The 15381-nt window shown below is 48.7% G+C and overlaps 1 protein-coding gene across 3 annotated transcripts in view; it reads left to right on the top strand.

Moving 5' to 3' along the window:
- OTOF (otoferlin) overlaps nucleotides 1-15381 on the top strand; it is a 97161-nt gene that overhangs the window by 40866 nt on the left and 40914 nt on the right. For all 3 annotated transcript variants that reach the window (XM_063422840.1, XM_063422849.1, XM_063422857.1), the window contains 12 exons: nucleotides 276-349; nucleotides 1930-2056; nucleotides 3494-3548; nucleotides 4744-4875; nucleotides 5367-5429; nucleotides 6225-6309; nucleotides 8144-8303; nucleotides 11053-11239; nucleotides 11540-11726; nucleotides 12889-13112; nucleotides 14556-14664; nucleotides 15121-15304. In XM_063422840.1, coding sequence (XP_063278910.1) covers nucleotides 276-349; nucleotides 1930-2056; nucleotides 3494-3548; nucleotides 4744-4875; nucleotides 5367-5429; nucleotides 6225-6309; nucleotides 8144-8303; nucleotides 11053-11239; nucleotides 11540-11726; nucleotides 12889-13112; nucleotides 14556-14664; nucleotides 15121-15304 — 1587 coding nt within the window. The remainder of the gene's footprint in view (nucleotides 1-275; nucleotides 350-1929; nucleotides 2057-3493; nucleotides 3549-4743; nucleotides 4876-5366; nucleotides 5430-6224; nucleotides 6310-8143; nucleotides 8304-11052; nucleotides 11240-11539; nucleotides 11727-12888; nucleotides 13113-14555; nucleotides 14665-15120; nucleotides 15305-15381) is intronic.

The following is a 15381-nucleotide window of genomic DNA, read 5'->3' as shown; positions in this document are numbered from 1 at the left end:
CACTCTTCTCATGGGGAGGCAGAGTTATCCCAAGCTGAGACATTCCCAGACAAAAAAAAAAAAAAAAAAAAAAAGGGATCCAAGATTCCAGGGCCGTCAATTCCACTGCTGTCCCGACTCTGCCTCTGGAATATTTCCTGCTCCGTTTTTCAGCTGGTGCTTCCTCTTTTCCTCTTGGAAAAATAAATCTCCTCCTGTTCCCCGCCTCCCACGTCCTATAAAACACTGAAATACAGCAATTAACGGGAATTTTTACTCTCCCTTTCTCCATCCAGAGCTGGAAAAGGAGTTTTCTCAGCCATGAAGCTTGGAAAGACGCGCCCGTCCAAGGATGAGCATCGGAAACAAGGTACGGTCACGGAACGACGGCGGATTCCGGGAACAGCAGGAGTGGGAGAGGAAGGGCTGCCTGGTCCCGGGGCTCTGCACCGAGGTGGGGCTGGAATTGGATCCCTCTGGAAAGGCAGGAGAGGGCAGCGATTGGAAATTCCCCGCTGTTTCCATCCAGACCCGAGGATCGGTTTTCCCCAGCAGAGAAAAGCGGGAATGCGCGTTTACGGGCAGGCAAAACCCTCGGTTTTGGGTCGTGGTTCTGGGAAAAATTTCTCCCATTTTCCAGTCGGATTTGAGGATAGGGAATGAGAATTTTCCTTGGGATGCTGGCGTGGAAACCTGGGTGCTCCTCCCTAAACCTGGGTGTTCACCTTGTGGTTAAAAATTCCAGCAGGTCCATGGGGAAAAAACATCCCAATGCAAAGGCGGGAATGGACCAGCTGGTCCTACGGAAGTTTCTCCACAGGTTGGGTTTATCCATGGTCATGGAATGGTCACAGTGAGGTGTGGAGGCCGGGATGGCCGGGAGGCTCCTGATCCCACCTTTCCCAGGAACTTCCAGCTGTCCCACACCTTCCCTGGGCTGGGATGGTGATCCCACTGGATAAGGGATGGGATGGATGTCCTGCATTCCCAATGTTCCATGGGTGCTTCCCTCCCATCCAGACTCCTTCTTAGACCAGGACCCCCCTGGCCTTAGATGCTTCCAGAGATGGAGCAGCCACAGCTCCTTTGGGAATTCCAGCCCTCCCCACCCTCCCAGCTGGGAATTCCTTCCCAAGACCCCTCCCCAAGCTCCCCTTTCCCACTTGGAAGCCGTTCCCTGTCTCCTGTCCCTCCAGCCCTTTCCCAAATCCCAGCTCTCCTGGAGGCTCTTTAGGCTCTGGAAGGGGCTCTGAGCTCTCCGTGGGTCCTTCCCTGATCCACCTGGACATTCCCAGCTCTCCCAGCCTGGCTCCAGCCCTTGGAGCAGCTCCGTGGTCTCCTCTGGAGCGGCTCCAGCGGCTCCATGACTGTCCCATGCAGATGATCCCAGAGCTGGAGGCAGCAATTCCCAGCTTGTGTGACTCCGGCTCAGTCTGAATCTCCTGGCTGAGTCAAGCACTCCCTTTCCCTTCAGGAAAGGAACATTCCAGAAAATTCTCCCAGAGAAACCCAGGCACGGGGACGTGCCGGTGGGATCTGGGCTCCTGCAGCAGTTTTTCCTCTTGGGAATGACCCGTTTCTCCCTTTTTTTTTTTTTTTCCCCACACCCTCTCTCTTCAAAACCAGGGAATTGGTTGCCTTTGAATCATCTCTCGTGCTCCCCAGGTCTCCAGCTCTTCCTCAAATGCTCTTTCACCCCCTGAATTCAGGGTGTTGTTGTTATTCCTTGTTTCTCCTGCCCAAAACCCTCCGCAGGGACCGTGCCCGGATGGAATTCCATGTCATCCCTTTGATAACCCCTTTTCCGAGCAGCTTGTCCGAGCCTCGACCCGCTTCCCATTGTTTTTGTGCTCCCAGCTGTGGGGGTGGATTGGTTTCCCTTCTCCCGGCCTTTAATTATTCAGGGATGGAAATGAGAACCGGAGCCATTCCTTTGTCCCCTTCCCGCAGACGATCCGGCCGTTCTGGAAACAGAAGACCTGGACAGAAAGGCCATGAGATACGGAGCGGGCCTGGAGCCAGACACCGTCTCCCTGGCCTCTGTCACCGCTGTCACCACCAATGTCTCCAACAAAAGGTGAGGTCCGGGGCTGGGATTGCTCCAGCGGGAGGTGAGGACAGACATCCCAAAAATGCGTCACGCCTGACACAGGGAGTGTTGGAAATTGTTGTCCCACAGAGCCAGTGGGCTGTTTTGTATAATTTTTATATTTTTAAAATATATTTTTATATCCTCTTTTTATATATATGTAATATATAGATAAAGAATATATATAATATATATATTATATAATAATAATTATATATTAAATATACAATATATAATATATATATAATATATTATATAATATATACCCTATATTTATGAAACATATATATTTATTATATATTTAATATATTTAATATAAAATTATATAAAATATGTTAAAATATACAAATTATAAAAAGATATAGTATAAATTAAAAACATTTTTATAAAAAATATATTTATATTAAAATATATAAATACAAATATATATTTTAATATACTTTTATATATTCACAGATATTATTATATATTTAAAATATATTTCTAAATATTTTAATACATTTGTATATATACTTATATATAAATATGTAAAATATATAATTTAAAACCTAATATAAATTTATATATTTATATATATTTACATATTTAACATATTTTAATATATACTTTAAAAAATTTATAAAAATACACAAGATATAAAGAAGATATATTATAGATTTAAGATATTTTTATAAATTTATATATTTATATGCATTTATTTATAAATATATAAATATAACTATATGTAATATTTTATATACTTTTCTATATTTTAATATATATTTAATATATAGATATATAAAAATATGTAAAATATAAAGAAGATATATTATATTTTAATATATTTTATAATTTTATATATTTATCCTGGATAAATATATAAATATCCAGGATATTTATCCTGGATATCATATAAATATAAATAGAAATAGAAATAGAAATAGAAATAACATTTTAATATACTTTTATACATTTTAATGTATATATTGATATATATTTAATATATTTTTATATATTCCATAAAAAACAACCCATGGAGGTTTTTTTTTGAATATCTGACTGCAGCAGCGATCACCAAAGTTCTGTGGAGCCTCCCAGGGTTGAAGGAGAGTTGAGGGTGACCCTGCTCTTGTAGGGAGAGGGACTTGGGACAGGGACCTGGAGGGACAGGACACAGGGAATGGCTTCCCACTGCCAGAGGTCAGGGATGGGCGGGATATTGGGTGGGAATTGTTCCCTGGGAGGGTCTGGGATGGAATTCCCAGAGAAGCTGTGGCTGATCCATCTCTGGAAGTGACCCAGGCCAGGTTGGGCTTGGAGAAACCTGGGATGGCGGCAAGTGCCAGGCTCTGGATGATCTCCAAGGTCCCTTCCTACCCAAACCATTCCATAATTCCATGAATTCCACCCACGGCTTGACCAAGGGTTCCTTCCGCCTCTCCCAAGGTCCAAGCCTGACATCAGGATGGAGCCGAGTGCCGGGAGACCCATGGATTACCAGGTGGGTGACACCAGCGTGGCCTTGGGGACACCGTCTGCAGCCACCGAGCTCCTGGTGGGTCTCAGGTCACCGGGATTGGAACCAGGACACCCCAAGAGCTGGAATTTCACTGGTGGAACCATAAACTCAGCATTAAGTAGTGGACTGGATTTGTTGTCCAGCACGTTAAACCCAGAGAGCCCAAACTGAGCCCAAACTGAGCCCAAACTGAGCCCAAATTGAGCCCAAACTGAGCCCAAACTGAGCCCAAACTGAGCCCAAACTGAGCCCAAACTGAGCCCAAATTGAGCCCAAATTGAGCCCAAACTGAGCCCAAACTGAGCCCAAACTGAGCCCAAACTGAGCCCAAATTGAGCCCAAATTGAGCCCAAATTGAGCCCAAATTGAGCCCAAATTGAGCCCAAACTGAGCCCAAACTGAGCCCAAATTGAGCCCAAACTGAGCCCAAACTGAGCCCAAACTGAGCCCAAACTGAGCCCAAACTGAGCCCAAATTGAGCCCAAATTGAGCCCAAATTGAGCCCAAATTGAGCCCAAATTGAGCCCAAATTGAGCCCAAATTGAGCCCAAATTGAGCCCAAATTGAGCCCAAATTGAGCCCAAATTGAGCCCAAATTGAGCCCAAATTGAGCCCAAATTGAGCCCAAATTGAGCCCAAATTGAGCCCAAATTGAGCCCAAATTGAGCCCAAATTGAGCCCAAATTGAGCCCAAATTCAGCCCAAATTCAGCCCAAATTCAGCCCAAATTCAGCCCAAATTCAGCCCAAATTCAGCCCAAATTCAGCTCTCTTTGATGCTGTCTCCACGGAATTTCTCCTTGGAGCAACCTGGGATAGCAGAATGTGTCCCTCCCCCTGGCAGGGAGTGGAATGGAATGAGCATTAAGATCCCTCCCAGTTCCAGTCACTCCACTATCCCGACGTGTTTTCCAGCAGAAGTGAAGCCAACGGGATCGGTCTCCCTGATCCCAGAGCTCGTTTGGAAAATCCATTTGGATCTTCCACGTCGTGTGAAGCACCCACACCCTGGGGCTGGAACAACCGGGATTCCTGGGATCTCCTGCATCCCACCCCCTGCCAGCCCCTCCTTCCCAGACCCCCCTGGGAATTCCCCTGGGTCACAGCTGGAGGGGATGGGTGAAGGCAGCCTGGAGCTGCTCCCAGGATGGGGAATTTTGGGAATTCCTCTGTCCCAGGTCAGCGTCACCATCATCGAGGCCCGGCAGCTCGTGGGGCTCAACATGGACCCCGTGGTGTGCGTGGAGGTGGGGGAGGAGAAGAAATACACGTCCATGAAGGAATCCACCAACTGTCCTTACTACAACGAGGTGGGTCCAACCCCTCCAGGCTACTCCGCCCCCGATCCGGTGATTTCTTTCTTATCCATGTTTTTTTTGTTTTGTTTTGGGTTTTGGGGGGTTTTTTGTTTGTTTTTTGTTGGGTTTTTGTTGTTGTTGTGGGGGGTTTTTTTGTTTGTTGGTTTTGTTTTGTTTGTTTGTTTGTTTGTTTGTTTTTAATTTTTTGGGGGGGTCTAAATTCCCGTTGGAATAAGGCCAAGTCTCAAACCACACAGGGGAAATGAAGCTTTTGCTCTCTGGCATTTTGTGATCAATGATTCCCAGGTTTTCCAGGAAATCTGGGCTTCCGTTTGCTCCCCACATTCCGTGATCCCAGTGGTTCCATGCTCAGTGTTGGGATCCTGTGGATGCATCCCTGCTGGGCCATGGGCTGCAGGAATTCCCCCCGGCAGCCACAGCTTCTCCGGGGGGTTCTCAATCCTGATGGATCCCACCCCTCACGATCCCTATTTTCCTTCCAGTATTTTGTCTTCGATTTCCACGTCCCCCCCGACGTCATGTTCGACAAGATCATCAAGCTCTCTGTAAGTGACCTCTATGGCTTTGGCCTTGTCCTTTTTAGGGGGGTTTGGAAGCAAACAATCCATTTCCGGGATGGATTTAAGGTCCTTGGATGTGAGATTCCCAAGAGGAATTCTCTTCTACAGACCCCCACTCTGCTTTTCTGTTTCAATCTCCATCCCTGGCTCCACGTAGCTCCTGCATTCCCTGTGTCCCTTCACGGGTGTCCCAGTGCCAGGTAGAACAAAACCTTGGAATTTATTTTGTTTTTGTGGAGATGAAAAACCTTCCTGAGCCTGCCAGGGAAATTCCTGGGGCGTCAGAGCTGTCGTGGAAGTCCAGGACTGGGAATGCTGAGAGCAAAGTTGAGATTTCAGCCCACGCAAAACCAGGAAGGTGACGGACAAGACTTCCAGGTTCCCTGCCCAATTAGGGCACATTAATTAGGATCATCCATATCCATCCCGGTGCACAGACTGGCTGTGCAATTTCTCCCAGTTTTCCTCAGATTCTGAGCATTCTAAAGGCTCTTCCCTCAGTTAAACATCCCAGTGTTTGCTGCTGGAATCCTCTGGAGATCCCTGGAAAAGGGGTCTTGTGCCAAAGATTAATTACTTTGCATTTTTTGTTCATTCCAAATATAAACTTCCTGGCAATTCCACTAACCAGGAGCTGCCAGCCCCACTGTGTGTCCTTAGAATCCTCCCCAGACCAAGGAAAACTCCTCAGCTCCTTTCCCATCCGGCACTGAAGGCCTCTGGAATGGCTCCCAAAAATTCCTGAGGTCTCCATGGCAGTTTTCCCCTCTTGGTTTCCAGGTGATCCACTCCAAGAACCTCCTGCGGAGCGGGACGCTGGTGGGGTCCTTCAAGATGGATGTTGGGACCGTTTATACCCAGCCTGGTACGTGGATTGTCGTTTGTAACAATTGTAACAATTCCCGGGCGTCCGCGCCTGCTCCGTGGGGTGAAATTCCTGGCCAAGGAGTCGGGCAGGGTCTGGCTTCCTTGGAAAATGTCTTTCCAATTCAGTGTAAAATATCCAAGTTATAAACAAGTCACCTGGACTCACTCGTAGGTCAGGGAACAGCACCTGGCACCTCTGGAGAAGGGTCTGTATCCCATCCTGGAATCGTGGAATCACGGGAGGGTTTGGGTGTGATGGGACTTTGGAGATTATTTAATTCCACCTCCCACTATCCCAGGGTGCACCAAGCCCCAGTGTCCAGCCTGGCCTTGGACACTCCCAGGGATCCAGGGATTCTCTGCGAATTCCAGCCTGGCCCCTCCCCACCGTCCCAGCCAGGAATTCCTTCCCAAGATCCCCTTTCCCAGTGGGAAGCCATTCCCTGTGTCCTGTCCCCCCATCCCTTGTCCCCAGTCCCTCTCCAGCTCTCCTGGAGCCCCTTTAGGCCGAGGAAGGGGCTCCAAGGATTCCCTGGATCCAGCTCTTCTCCAGCTCTCCCAGATGTCACCGAGATCCCTCCTGGGTGTGCTGGGTGTCCATCCCTGCCCTGCCAAGGAAGAAGCCCCAGGGGACATTCCCAGGCAGGACATCAGCATTCCAGACAGGAAGGTCCCAGACTGGATCCTGCCCTGCGTTTAATCCAAGCCAGGAAAATGCCTGGAAAACAGAGAGAGGTTGATTAGAGCTGCTGATCCTCACGTCCAACCATCCCCAGCAGTGCCAAGGCCACCACCAAGGTCCCATGTCCCCAAGTGCCACACCCACACGGCTTTAAATCCCTCCAGGGATGGAGGCTGGAGGCTCCACCCCCCTCCAGCTTATCCCGTTGTTTCTCCGTCTGCAACATCAGCTACCCCTTCCCAGCGAATTTTCCAGGGGTTTGTTGGGATCCTGCTCCACAGAAGGCCTCATCCTGGTGGCCTTGGCCGTGACTGGTGGTGACAAAGTGTCTTGGTTTGGAAACACAAGTATCTGTCAGGGCAAACTGGAGTTTCTCTTGGAATGGAGAATGTAAAACCCCCTTCCTCCAAATTATTGCAGTTTTCCAATTAGGAGCTTTCAGGCAAAAATATGGGAATAGGAATAACGGTTCCTTACTAGGAATATTAAAAATAAAAATGCAGTAATAAAAAAAAAAAAAAAAAACCAAAACAAAACCAAAAACAACAACAACAAAACCAAAACCAAACAAACCAACAAGACCCCAAAAAACCAAGCAAGCAAACAAACAAAAGTCCTAGAAAACCCTGACAGAGTCAGGAACACGACCTGACACACTGTTGGCCAGGGTGTTGGAAGCAGTCCAGATAAATCCTCCTGGAGTGACAGATGTGGTTCTTTGGGGAGCAGAGATGATTCTGCAGACAGGTTCAGTGGTGGTGAGATGAGTCCAGTCTTCCTCTGAGAATCCAGTGGAAAAGAGGAATGTCTGGGGTCCCTGTGTCCCCGTTTTTATCTGGGTAGGGAATGGTTGGCTCCTCCCCACTGGGTGGAGATCTCCCAATGGGATGATGGAATGTGTCAGTCCCTGGTGAGCCTTAACAGAAGATATCCCCCGAGGGTGGACAAAGCTGATGAAAGAGATAAGATAAGCTGGTTTTAACAGCTGGCCTGCTATCAGAAGGCATCCACCTTCCTCTCCCCGGAAATACAAAGAAAAAAAACAACAAACCAAACCATCCCCCAACAGCTTTCTACGGATGAAATAAAACACACATTTTTTTTTTGGTTACATAACCCAAGACACAAATGTCTCTCTTGTCCCCTGCAGAGCACCAGTTCTACCACAAATGGGCCATCCTGTCCGACCCCGAGGACCTCACGGCCGGCCTCAAGGGCTACCTCAAGTGTGACATCGCCGTGGTGGGCAAGGGGGACAACATCAAGACCCCACATAAGGCCAACGAGACGGACGAGGATGACATCGAAGGGTAGGGATCTGCTGGGGTCCGCTTCTTCCTGGCTCCTTTGGGAATGGTTTCCACCTCTCCTTACCTCGGATGGGACAGCAGGATCCAAACCTGGGGCTGGTGGCTGAGCCGTGAAAGCAGAGGGACCGATCCGGTGTTTTCTGAGAGGGAATGTGCGGTCCTGGTGCAATTCCAGGCGATCTCCAGCATGGAGCTGTCATTCCTGTGGGGTCAGGCCGTCTGCTGATGGTTGAACTGTACAGGAACACCAGCGTGGTGTCACCCAGCCTGATGTCCCCAACCTTCATCCGGTGCTCCTGATGGGCCCTGGGTGGGAAGATGGGATGATGGGATGGGATGGGATGGGATGGGATGGGATGGGATGGGATGGGATGGGATGGGATGGGATGGGATGGGATGGGATGGGATGGGATGGGATGGGATGGGATGGGATGGGATGGGATGGGATGGGATGGGATGGGATGGGATGGGATGGTGTTAGCGTAGGAAAACACAGCACCACACAAAGGCGATCATGTGCGGTTCTTTATTTGAGCGCGCGGGACACAGGGGCATGGAATGCCCAAATGTTGTGCCCAAAAATACAGAGTTGATTTGTGATTTTATAGTTTCAAATTATAAATATGTTAACTAACCTCCACCCCTAGATACTGGTTATCCTATTTCTTAGTTACTATCTTAAATCATACCTACGCTTTACCCTGGGTTCTACTCGATTTGGTTAAAACAAAGCTTCTCAATTATCTCCCGGGCTGGAGTCACACTTGACTCAATTAAAACAATGGTATGAAGCTGGTTGGAGAAAGCTGACGTTTGTTCCAAGGCCAGGCTGTGTCAGATTTCAAGCCGTGCATCTTCTACCTTCACCCCACCATCCGCAGTTAGCTTATACAGAAATTATTATTTTTAACTCTCCACTGTCAATGGGATCTCATAACCCAAGCCAAAGCAGGGAAGCCTGGATGAAGTTTCCCAGACTGTGCATGTGGACAGGGCTCTTGGACTGCCCAGAACATCCCAAAGGTCACAGAACAAAAAATCAGCAGTTTTAAGGCTTGATCCCAGCCCCAGAACTTTTCCAGCTAAATAAATATATCCATTTCAAATCTGCCTCTCCCAACATGGACTCATGGAATGGTTTAGGTTGGAAAGGACCTCTGGGACTGAGTCCAGCCATGAACAGTCAGAAGCCACCAGCAGTGCTCCCCTGACTTCCTGGGGTCTGAGCACCTCCAGTGCTCTGGGCTTCATTCCATGCTGTAGTGGTGGTGTTCTCCTACTTGTTCCTAAAATCCTGGAATGGTTTGTTTTGGAAGGGATCTTCAGGATCACCTCATTCCAACCCTCCTGCCATGGGCAGGGACACCTTCCACCAGACATGGACAATTCCAGCAATTCCTAGAATTCCCCTAGAAGTATTTTGTTCACAGCATTCCTGTGGGCTCATCTATTCCTCCAGAGGAGGAAGGCCACATATCCAAAAAAAAAAATGGATGGAGTTTATTTCATCCCTAAAATAATCCTCTGAGCTCCCCTTGATAAGGGAAAAGCAACCCTTCCAAAATCCCATTAATTCCATTTCCATGCAATGGAGTGGAAGTGGAAGGAGTCAGTGCTCGGAAAATGGAGCAGCTTCTCCTCGGTCTTTTATGGAATCACAAAGTTTGGAAAAGACCTCTTGTGGGAAACTGAGGCACAGAAAATTCTCAAAACCTCGTGCGTTCAGGTCCAGATACAGAAGAGAGCACAGGACTTGGAAAAGGCTTCCAGCTTTAGAGACCATAAGCAAGAATGTGGGTTTGTATTCTTAGAAATATTATTAGAGTATTAGAGATTTTAATATTAGTATTTTAATATTTAGTATTTATATAAATAGAGTATTATTAATATTAGAGTATTAATATTAATGCATTAGAGACATATTAAGCTAGGTAGTGGAGAGTTTTAAGGTTTTAAAATTAAGATATAGGACTAATTACACAGGAAATAAGAAGTTTTAAGGTTTAGCAAGTAGTTTGTGTGTCACTATTTGGATTAAAAAAAATCCAGGTTGTGGCAGGATGTGTGATAATGTTTGATTAGCCATTGGTGTGAAAGTTAAAAAGATACATGTGGCAGATTATTGGCTAAAAATCATAAAAATCATTGGCAAAATCTCATAACCTGTGGTCTTGTGACCACTGATGACCACTTGTCGTTATAGGACTCAAACAAAAGGTGAAAGACTCCAAATATTTCAGAAGGCAAAAGGCATAGAAAACCCCTAAATTGTCTAATTTTGTAAGGTGTTCTGATACAGACGTAACACAATGGGTGAACAGGAATGATACCTACCCAATGCCATTGGTCAAACTAGGGAAACAGCCAGAACATTTTTCTCTAAGGACCAGAAAGGCAAAACACCACCTGGAGAAAGATTGTTTTGGGAAAGGAGAATTGTTTCGCCAAGATTGTTTTGGGAAGAAGCTTTCCTAAGAAACTTTTCCTTTGGGAAAGGAGTTAGCAGATACCAGCAGGCTAAAATCTCTCAGGCCCAAAAATATGAGGCCCAGAGACCGCTGGCCATGAACTCCTGGTGAACGCAGTGAAGACGTTCTCATTCCTTGAGACTGAGGGAATAAATCACATTTTAAGATGTCTGTTAAAATCCTGACAAAGCGGTGGTGAGGACCACCCCACCCAACCTTCGGTCCTCTCCGACCACCCCGCCCCAGCGGCTGTTTCCCAATTCCACCCCCTGCCATTCCAGGAACCTCCTGCTCCCGGACGGGGTCCCCGCGGAGCGGCAGTGGGCGCGGTTCTACATCAAGATCTACCGCGCCGAGGGGCTGCCGCGGATGAACACCAGCATCATGGCCAACGTCAAGAAGGCCCTCATCGGCGAGAACAAGGACCTGGTGGACCCCTACGTGCAGGTGGCCTTCGCGGGGCAGAAGGTGAGCAGGGAGGGCCCAGGGTGACCGCAGGAGGTGACACCGGCAGGGCCAGCAGGTGGCCGTAGATGGTCTCGGTCATCCTTGCATGTCTGGATGGGCGTGGTGTCGCCTGGCACATCGGGGTGGAAGCAGTGTCACCTCATTTTGGCTCTCCAGGATGAGTTTGAGCCCTCTCTGGTCAAGGAAGAGGATTCCTTGCTCAGGAGAGGGCGGAATGGGTGGAAGGGAGCAGCTGAGGTGGTGAGGGATGGTTTGGGAGATCCAACCCTTGTCCGATATCCGTCTCTCCTCAATTCCTAGGGAAAGACATCCATACAAAAGAGCAGCTACGAGCCCCTCTGGAACGAGCAGATCATCTTCACGGAGATGTTTCCCCCGCTGTGCAAACGGATCAAGATCCAGATCCGGGACTCAGACAAGGTCAATGACGTGGCCATCGGGACGCATTTCATCGATCTGAGGAAGATCTCCAACGAAGGGGACAAAGGTAAAGTTGGCGTGGGGGCGTTCCTTTGGCAGAGTTCCCAAAGTTTCCCAGGCTCCTTCCCACCCCTCGAATTCTTTGGTGCTCATCTGGAGAGACCTTGATGTCCTGAAATGTGAGAGGTTCCTGGGCCAGTACCCTGAACACCAAGACCCTTCACAAACTTTTGGCCAATGCCTGAAAGCAAAGACCCCCCCCCTAGAACAATTCGCTCTTCCAAAAATTCCATGGATGGATGAGCATTTGTCAGGCTCCCTATTCCCACATGTGGAAGATGGGAAACCAGACGCAGAACTGGAAGGGGACTAACGGGAATTCTCCTTCCTTGGCCTTCAAAATGGGGAATTACTGAAGACCTGCCCAGTTCCCATCACTACTTTCCCTGGAAATTTCCCAAAAAAAAAAACCCAGGAGGCTCTGGGGGGATCTTTGGGCTCTGCACAACTTCCTGAAAGGAGGCGGAAGGGGGGGGGGGGTCGGGGTCTGCTCCCAGGGAACAGGGACAGGAGGAGAGGGAACGGCCTCAGGCTGTGCCAGAGCACGCTCAGGGTGGATTTTGTGAAAAGCCCTTCCTGGAAATGGCTGTTCATCCCTGGCACGGGGTGGAGTTTCCATCCCTGGAGGGATTTAAAAGCCATTTGGATGTGGCACTTGGGGACATGGGTTAGTTGTGGCCTTGGCAGTGCTGGGATCCCATGGAAAAACTGCTGGAAAAATCTCCTGGAAATGCATTAGGTGGGAGATTGAGGTACAAGACTTAAATCCTTCCACTCACCCTGGTTGTGACAGGGCAGGCTCAGGTTGGACATCAGGAGGAATTTCTCCAAGGAAAGGGTGGTCAGGGATTGGAAGGGGCTGCCCAGGGAGGTTTGCAGTGCCTGTCCCTGGAGGACTCCAAGGAATTCCTGGATGTGGCACTGAGTGCTCTGGGCTGGTGACAAGGTCAGGATCGGGCACAGCTTGGGCTCCATGGTCTGGGAGCTCTTTTCCAACCCAAATGATCCTGGGATTCCCTGAAAACTCTCTTTACGGATGGTGGCACTTCCATGGGCACACAGGAACACACCCCAGCATGGTCCACCACAGACAGACCAGGCAAAGCGACGCCAAGAAATTCCCTCTCCCCTCTCCACCCCCTTCCCACCCGCCCGTTCCGTCCCCTCAGGTTTCCTGCCCACCTTCGGCCCCGCCTGGGTGAACATGTACGGCTCCACCCGGAACTACACCCTGATGGACGAGCACCAGGAGCTCAACGAGGGCCTGGGCGAGGGCGTCTCCTTCCGCGCCCGGCTCCTGCTGGGGCTGGCCGTGGAGATCCTGGACACCACCAACCCCGAGATCAACAGCTCCACCGAGGTGCAGGTGGAGCAGGCCACGGCCGTGGCTGACGTAAGTCCCCGTGACCCCCCGGCATCCAGGGATCTCCAGTTTGGGATCTCAGGAGTATTGGATTGTCACCTTTGGTCTCGTAAATCAAGGGTTTAAGGTGTTGTCCCAGATGTTCTGCATCTCGCAGAGGAAGTAAATCTCACAGGATTCCAGGTCTGAGGATCATTCCAGTGCTGAGTTCCCTTAGAAATGCTGGGAATGTCTGAGTGAGATTGTTTTTCTGTCACTGGCACAGCTTTCCCAGAAAAGCTGTGGCTGGTCCATCCCTGGAATTGTCCGAGGCCAGGCTGGACAGGGCTTGGAGAACCCTGGGATGGAGGAAGGTGAAATGAAACCAGAATGATCTTTAAGGCCCCATTCCCATCCAAACCATTCCCACCATTTCTATCATCTCCTGAACTTTGGGATGTTTCTCCGTGTGGGAAATACACACGCACAGTGACTCACCCCCCAATTCCAGCTGTCCCACTCTTATCCTGATGGGTTTCAATCAGGAGCCAAGGATCTCATTTATTTCCCAGCCAGGGGGAATGAAAACACCTGGAAACAGAACCATTCCAGTTCCGTGGGAGCATCCAGGCACTGGGATTTGTGCGGTTTGATCAATTCAGAACTCAGGCTTGCATTCCTGAATGTTCCTGAGAGCCCCTCCTGGACAGGGGGGTGATTTATCCCCAAACAGTTCAAGGTTATTTATGGGTTTGTTATCTTCTTTTCTGTTGTTAGAGCTGGGATTAATTTCTCAAGAGGCGCAGTTTGTGTTCGGATTCAGATGTTTATTAATTCTTATCTATGTTACAGTCTCACCAGCTGTGAGTTCCAGCAAACAAAGTGAAAAATGGCTCTGTCTCTAACTCTTTCCAAGGTCTTTTAAGCACAAACTGTCCAATTATGAAATGACACCTAAATTATTTTTACTTTTAACCCAATAACCAACCACCTGTGGCCTGCAATGTGGATTTTTCTACCTCATTACAAGATACTACCCAGACCCATGAAGAAAAAGGCAAAAAAGAAGGACTGGCCTCTGCCCTAAACCCTCCATCTTGCTTTATATCTATTACTATATTCTAAACCCTTAAACTCTAAGTTTTTCACCCTGTGATATCACAGATTTCCATTCAAACCCACACCCACAATCCCAATGCTGTCACTCAATTTTGGAAGCCTCTTCCATGGCCTCAGGTCCAGTGCAGTGTTCACTTGGGGGTCAGAGCCTGTCAGCAGAGAAAGCCTGAAATTCTCAGTGCCCAGGGTTCCAAGAGTTACCTTTAATGAAAAGACATTAAAATGAAATCTTTAATTAAACACTCTCTACAACGACCTGGAAGATGAGAGACAAAACCCTCCTGGTCCCTTTGGAAACGGGATCCCGAGGGATGGACCTGTCTCTCCCTCCCTCTGGCCCCCAACCCTCAGCCCTGGGATCTCTTTCTCCTGCAGAACTGCAGCGGAAAGATGGAGGAATTCTTCCTCTTCGGAGCCTTCCTGGAGGCCACCATGATCGACAGGAAGATTGGGGACAAACCCATTAACTTCGAGGTCACCATAGGTTGGTTTTTTTTTGGGGGGTGTGTTGTGAAAATCAGAATCCAAAGCTGGGAGTGTGGTTTATTCCCAATTTTCCATTCCAACCCCTGCTAGAGCAGGTTTGGGGAGCAGGGAATGGCTCCTCCGTGGGCACGAGGGATGTGGGATCCCATGTCTTGTATTTTGTGCCTGCTGGGCTGTGGCCAGTGGAGCTGATCCCTCTCCCATCCTGGCTTTGTGCTCTGGAAAACTCAGCTCCACAAGGGAATGTATTCCCAGGGGATTGAGAGGGGACAGAAGCAGGGCATGGACACCTCTCCCTAATTTCCAGCTCCTGGATGTGGCTCCAGGAACTCAAACTCCAACATTCTCCACAATTCCAGCAGAGAAAACTTCTGCCCACCCGAATTCGATCCCAGAGCTGGGAGTTACAACCCTGTGAATCGATTCCATCTTTTTTTATTCTTCTTTCCTTGAGGTAACTATGGCAACCAGGTGGACGGCTGCAGCAAACCCCTCCTGCGGAGGAAGAAAGAGGGAGGGGACGGGGACGAGGAGGAGTCAGAGCTGCTCCAGAATTCCAGTGAGGATGAAGGTGGTGAGGATGGAGAGCTGGTTTCTGTTTCTTCATCCCAGCCCATGAAGCCCCTGGTCACAGACAGGTCAGTTTGTCCACTTGGGCATGGACAGGTCAGTGTGTCCACCTGGATTTGTGTGGTCACTGTGTCCACCTGGTCAC

This window comes from Prinia subflava, chromosome 2, assembly GCF_021018805.1.
Source record: "Prinia subflava isolate CZ2003 ecotype Zambia chromosome 2, Cam_Psub_1.2, whole genome shotgun sequence".
NCBI classification, from domain to species: domain Eukaryota; kingdom Metazoa; phylum Chordata; class Aves; order Passeriformes; family Cisticolidae; genus Prinia; species Prinia subflava.
The sequence above is the reverse complement of the archived record's forward strand: the minus strand, read 5'-3'. Positions and strand labels throughout refer to the sequence as shown.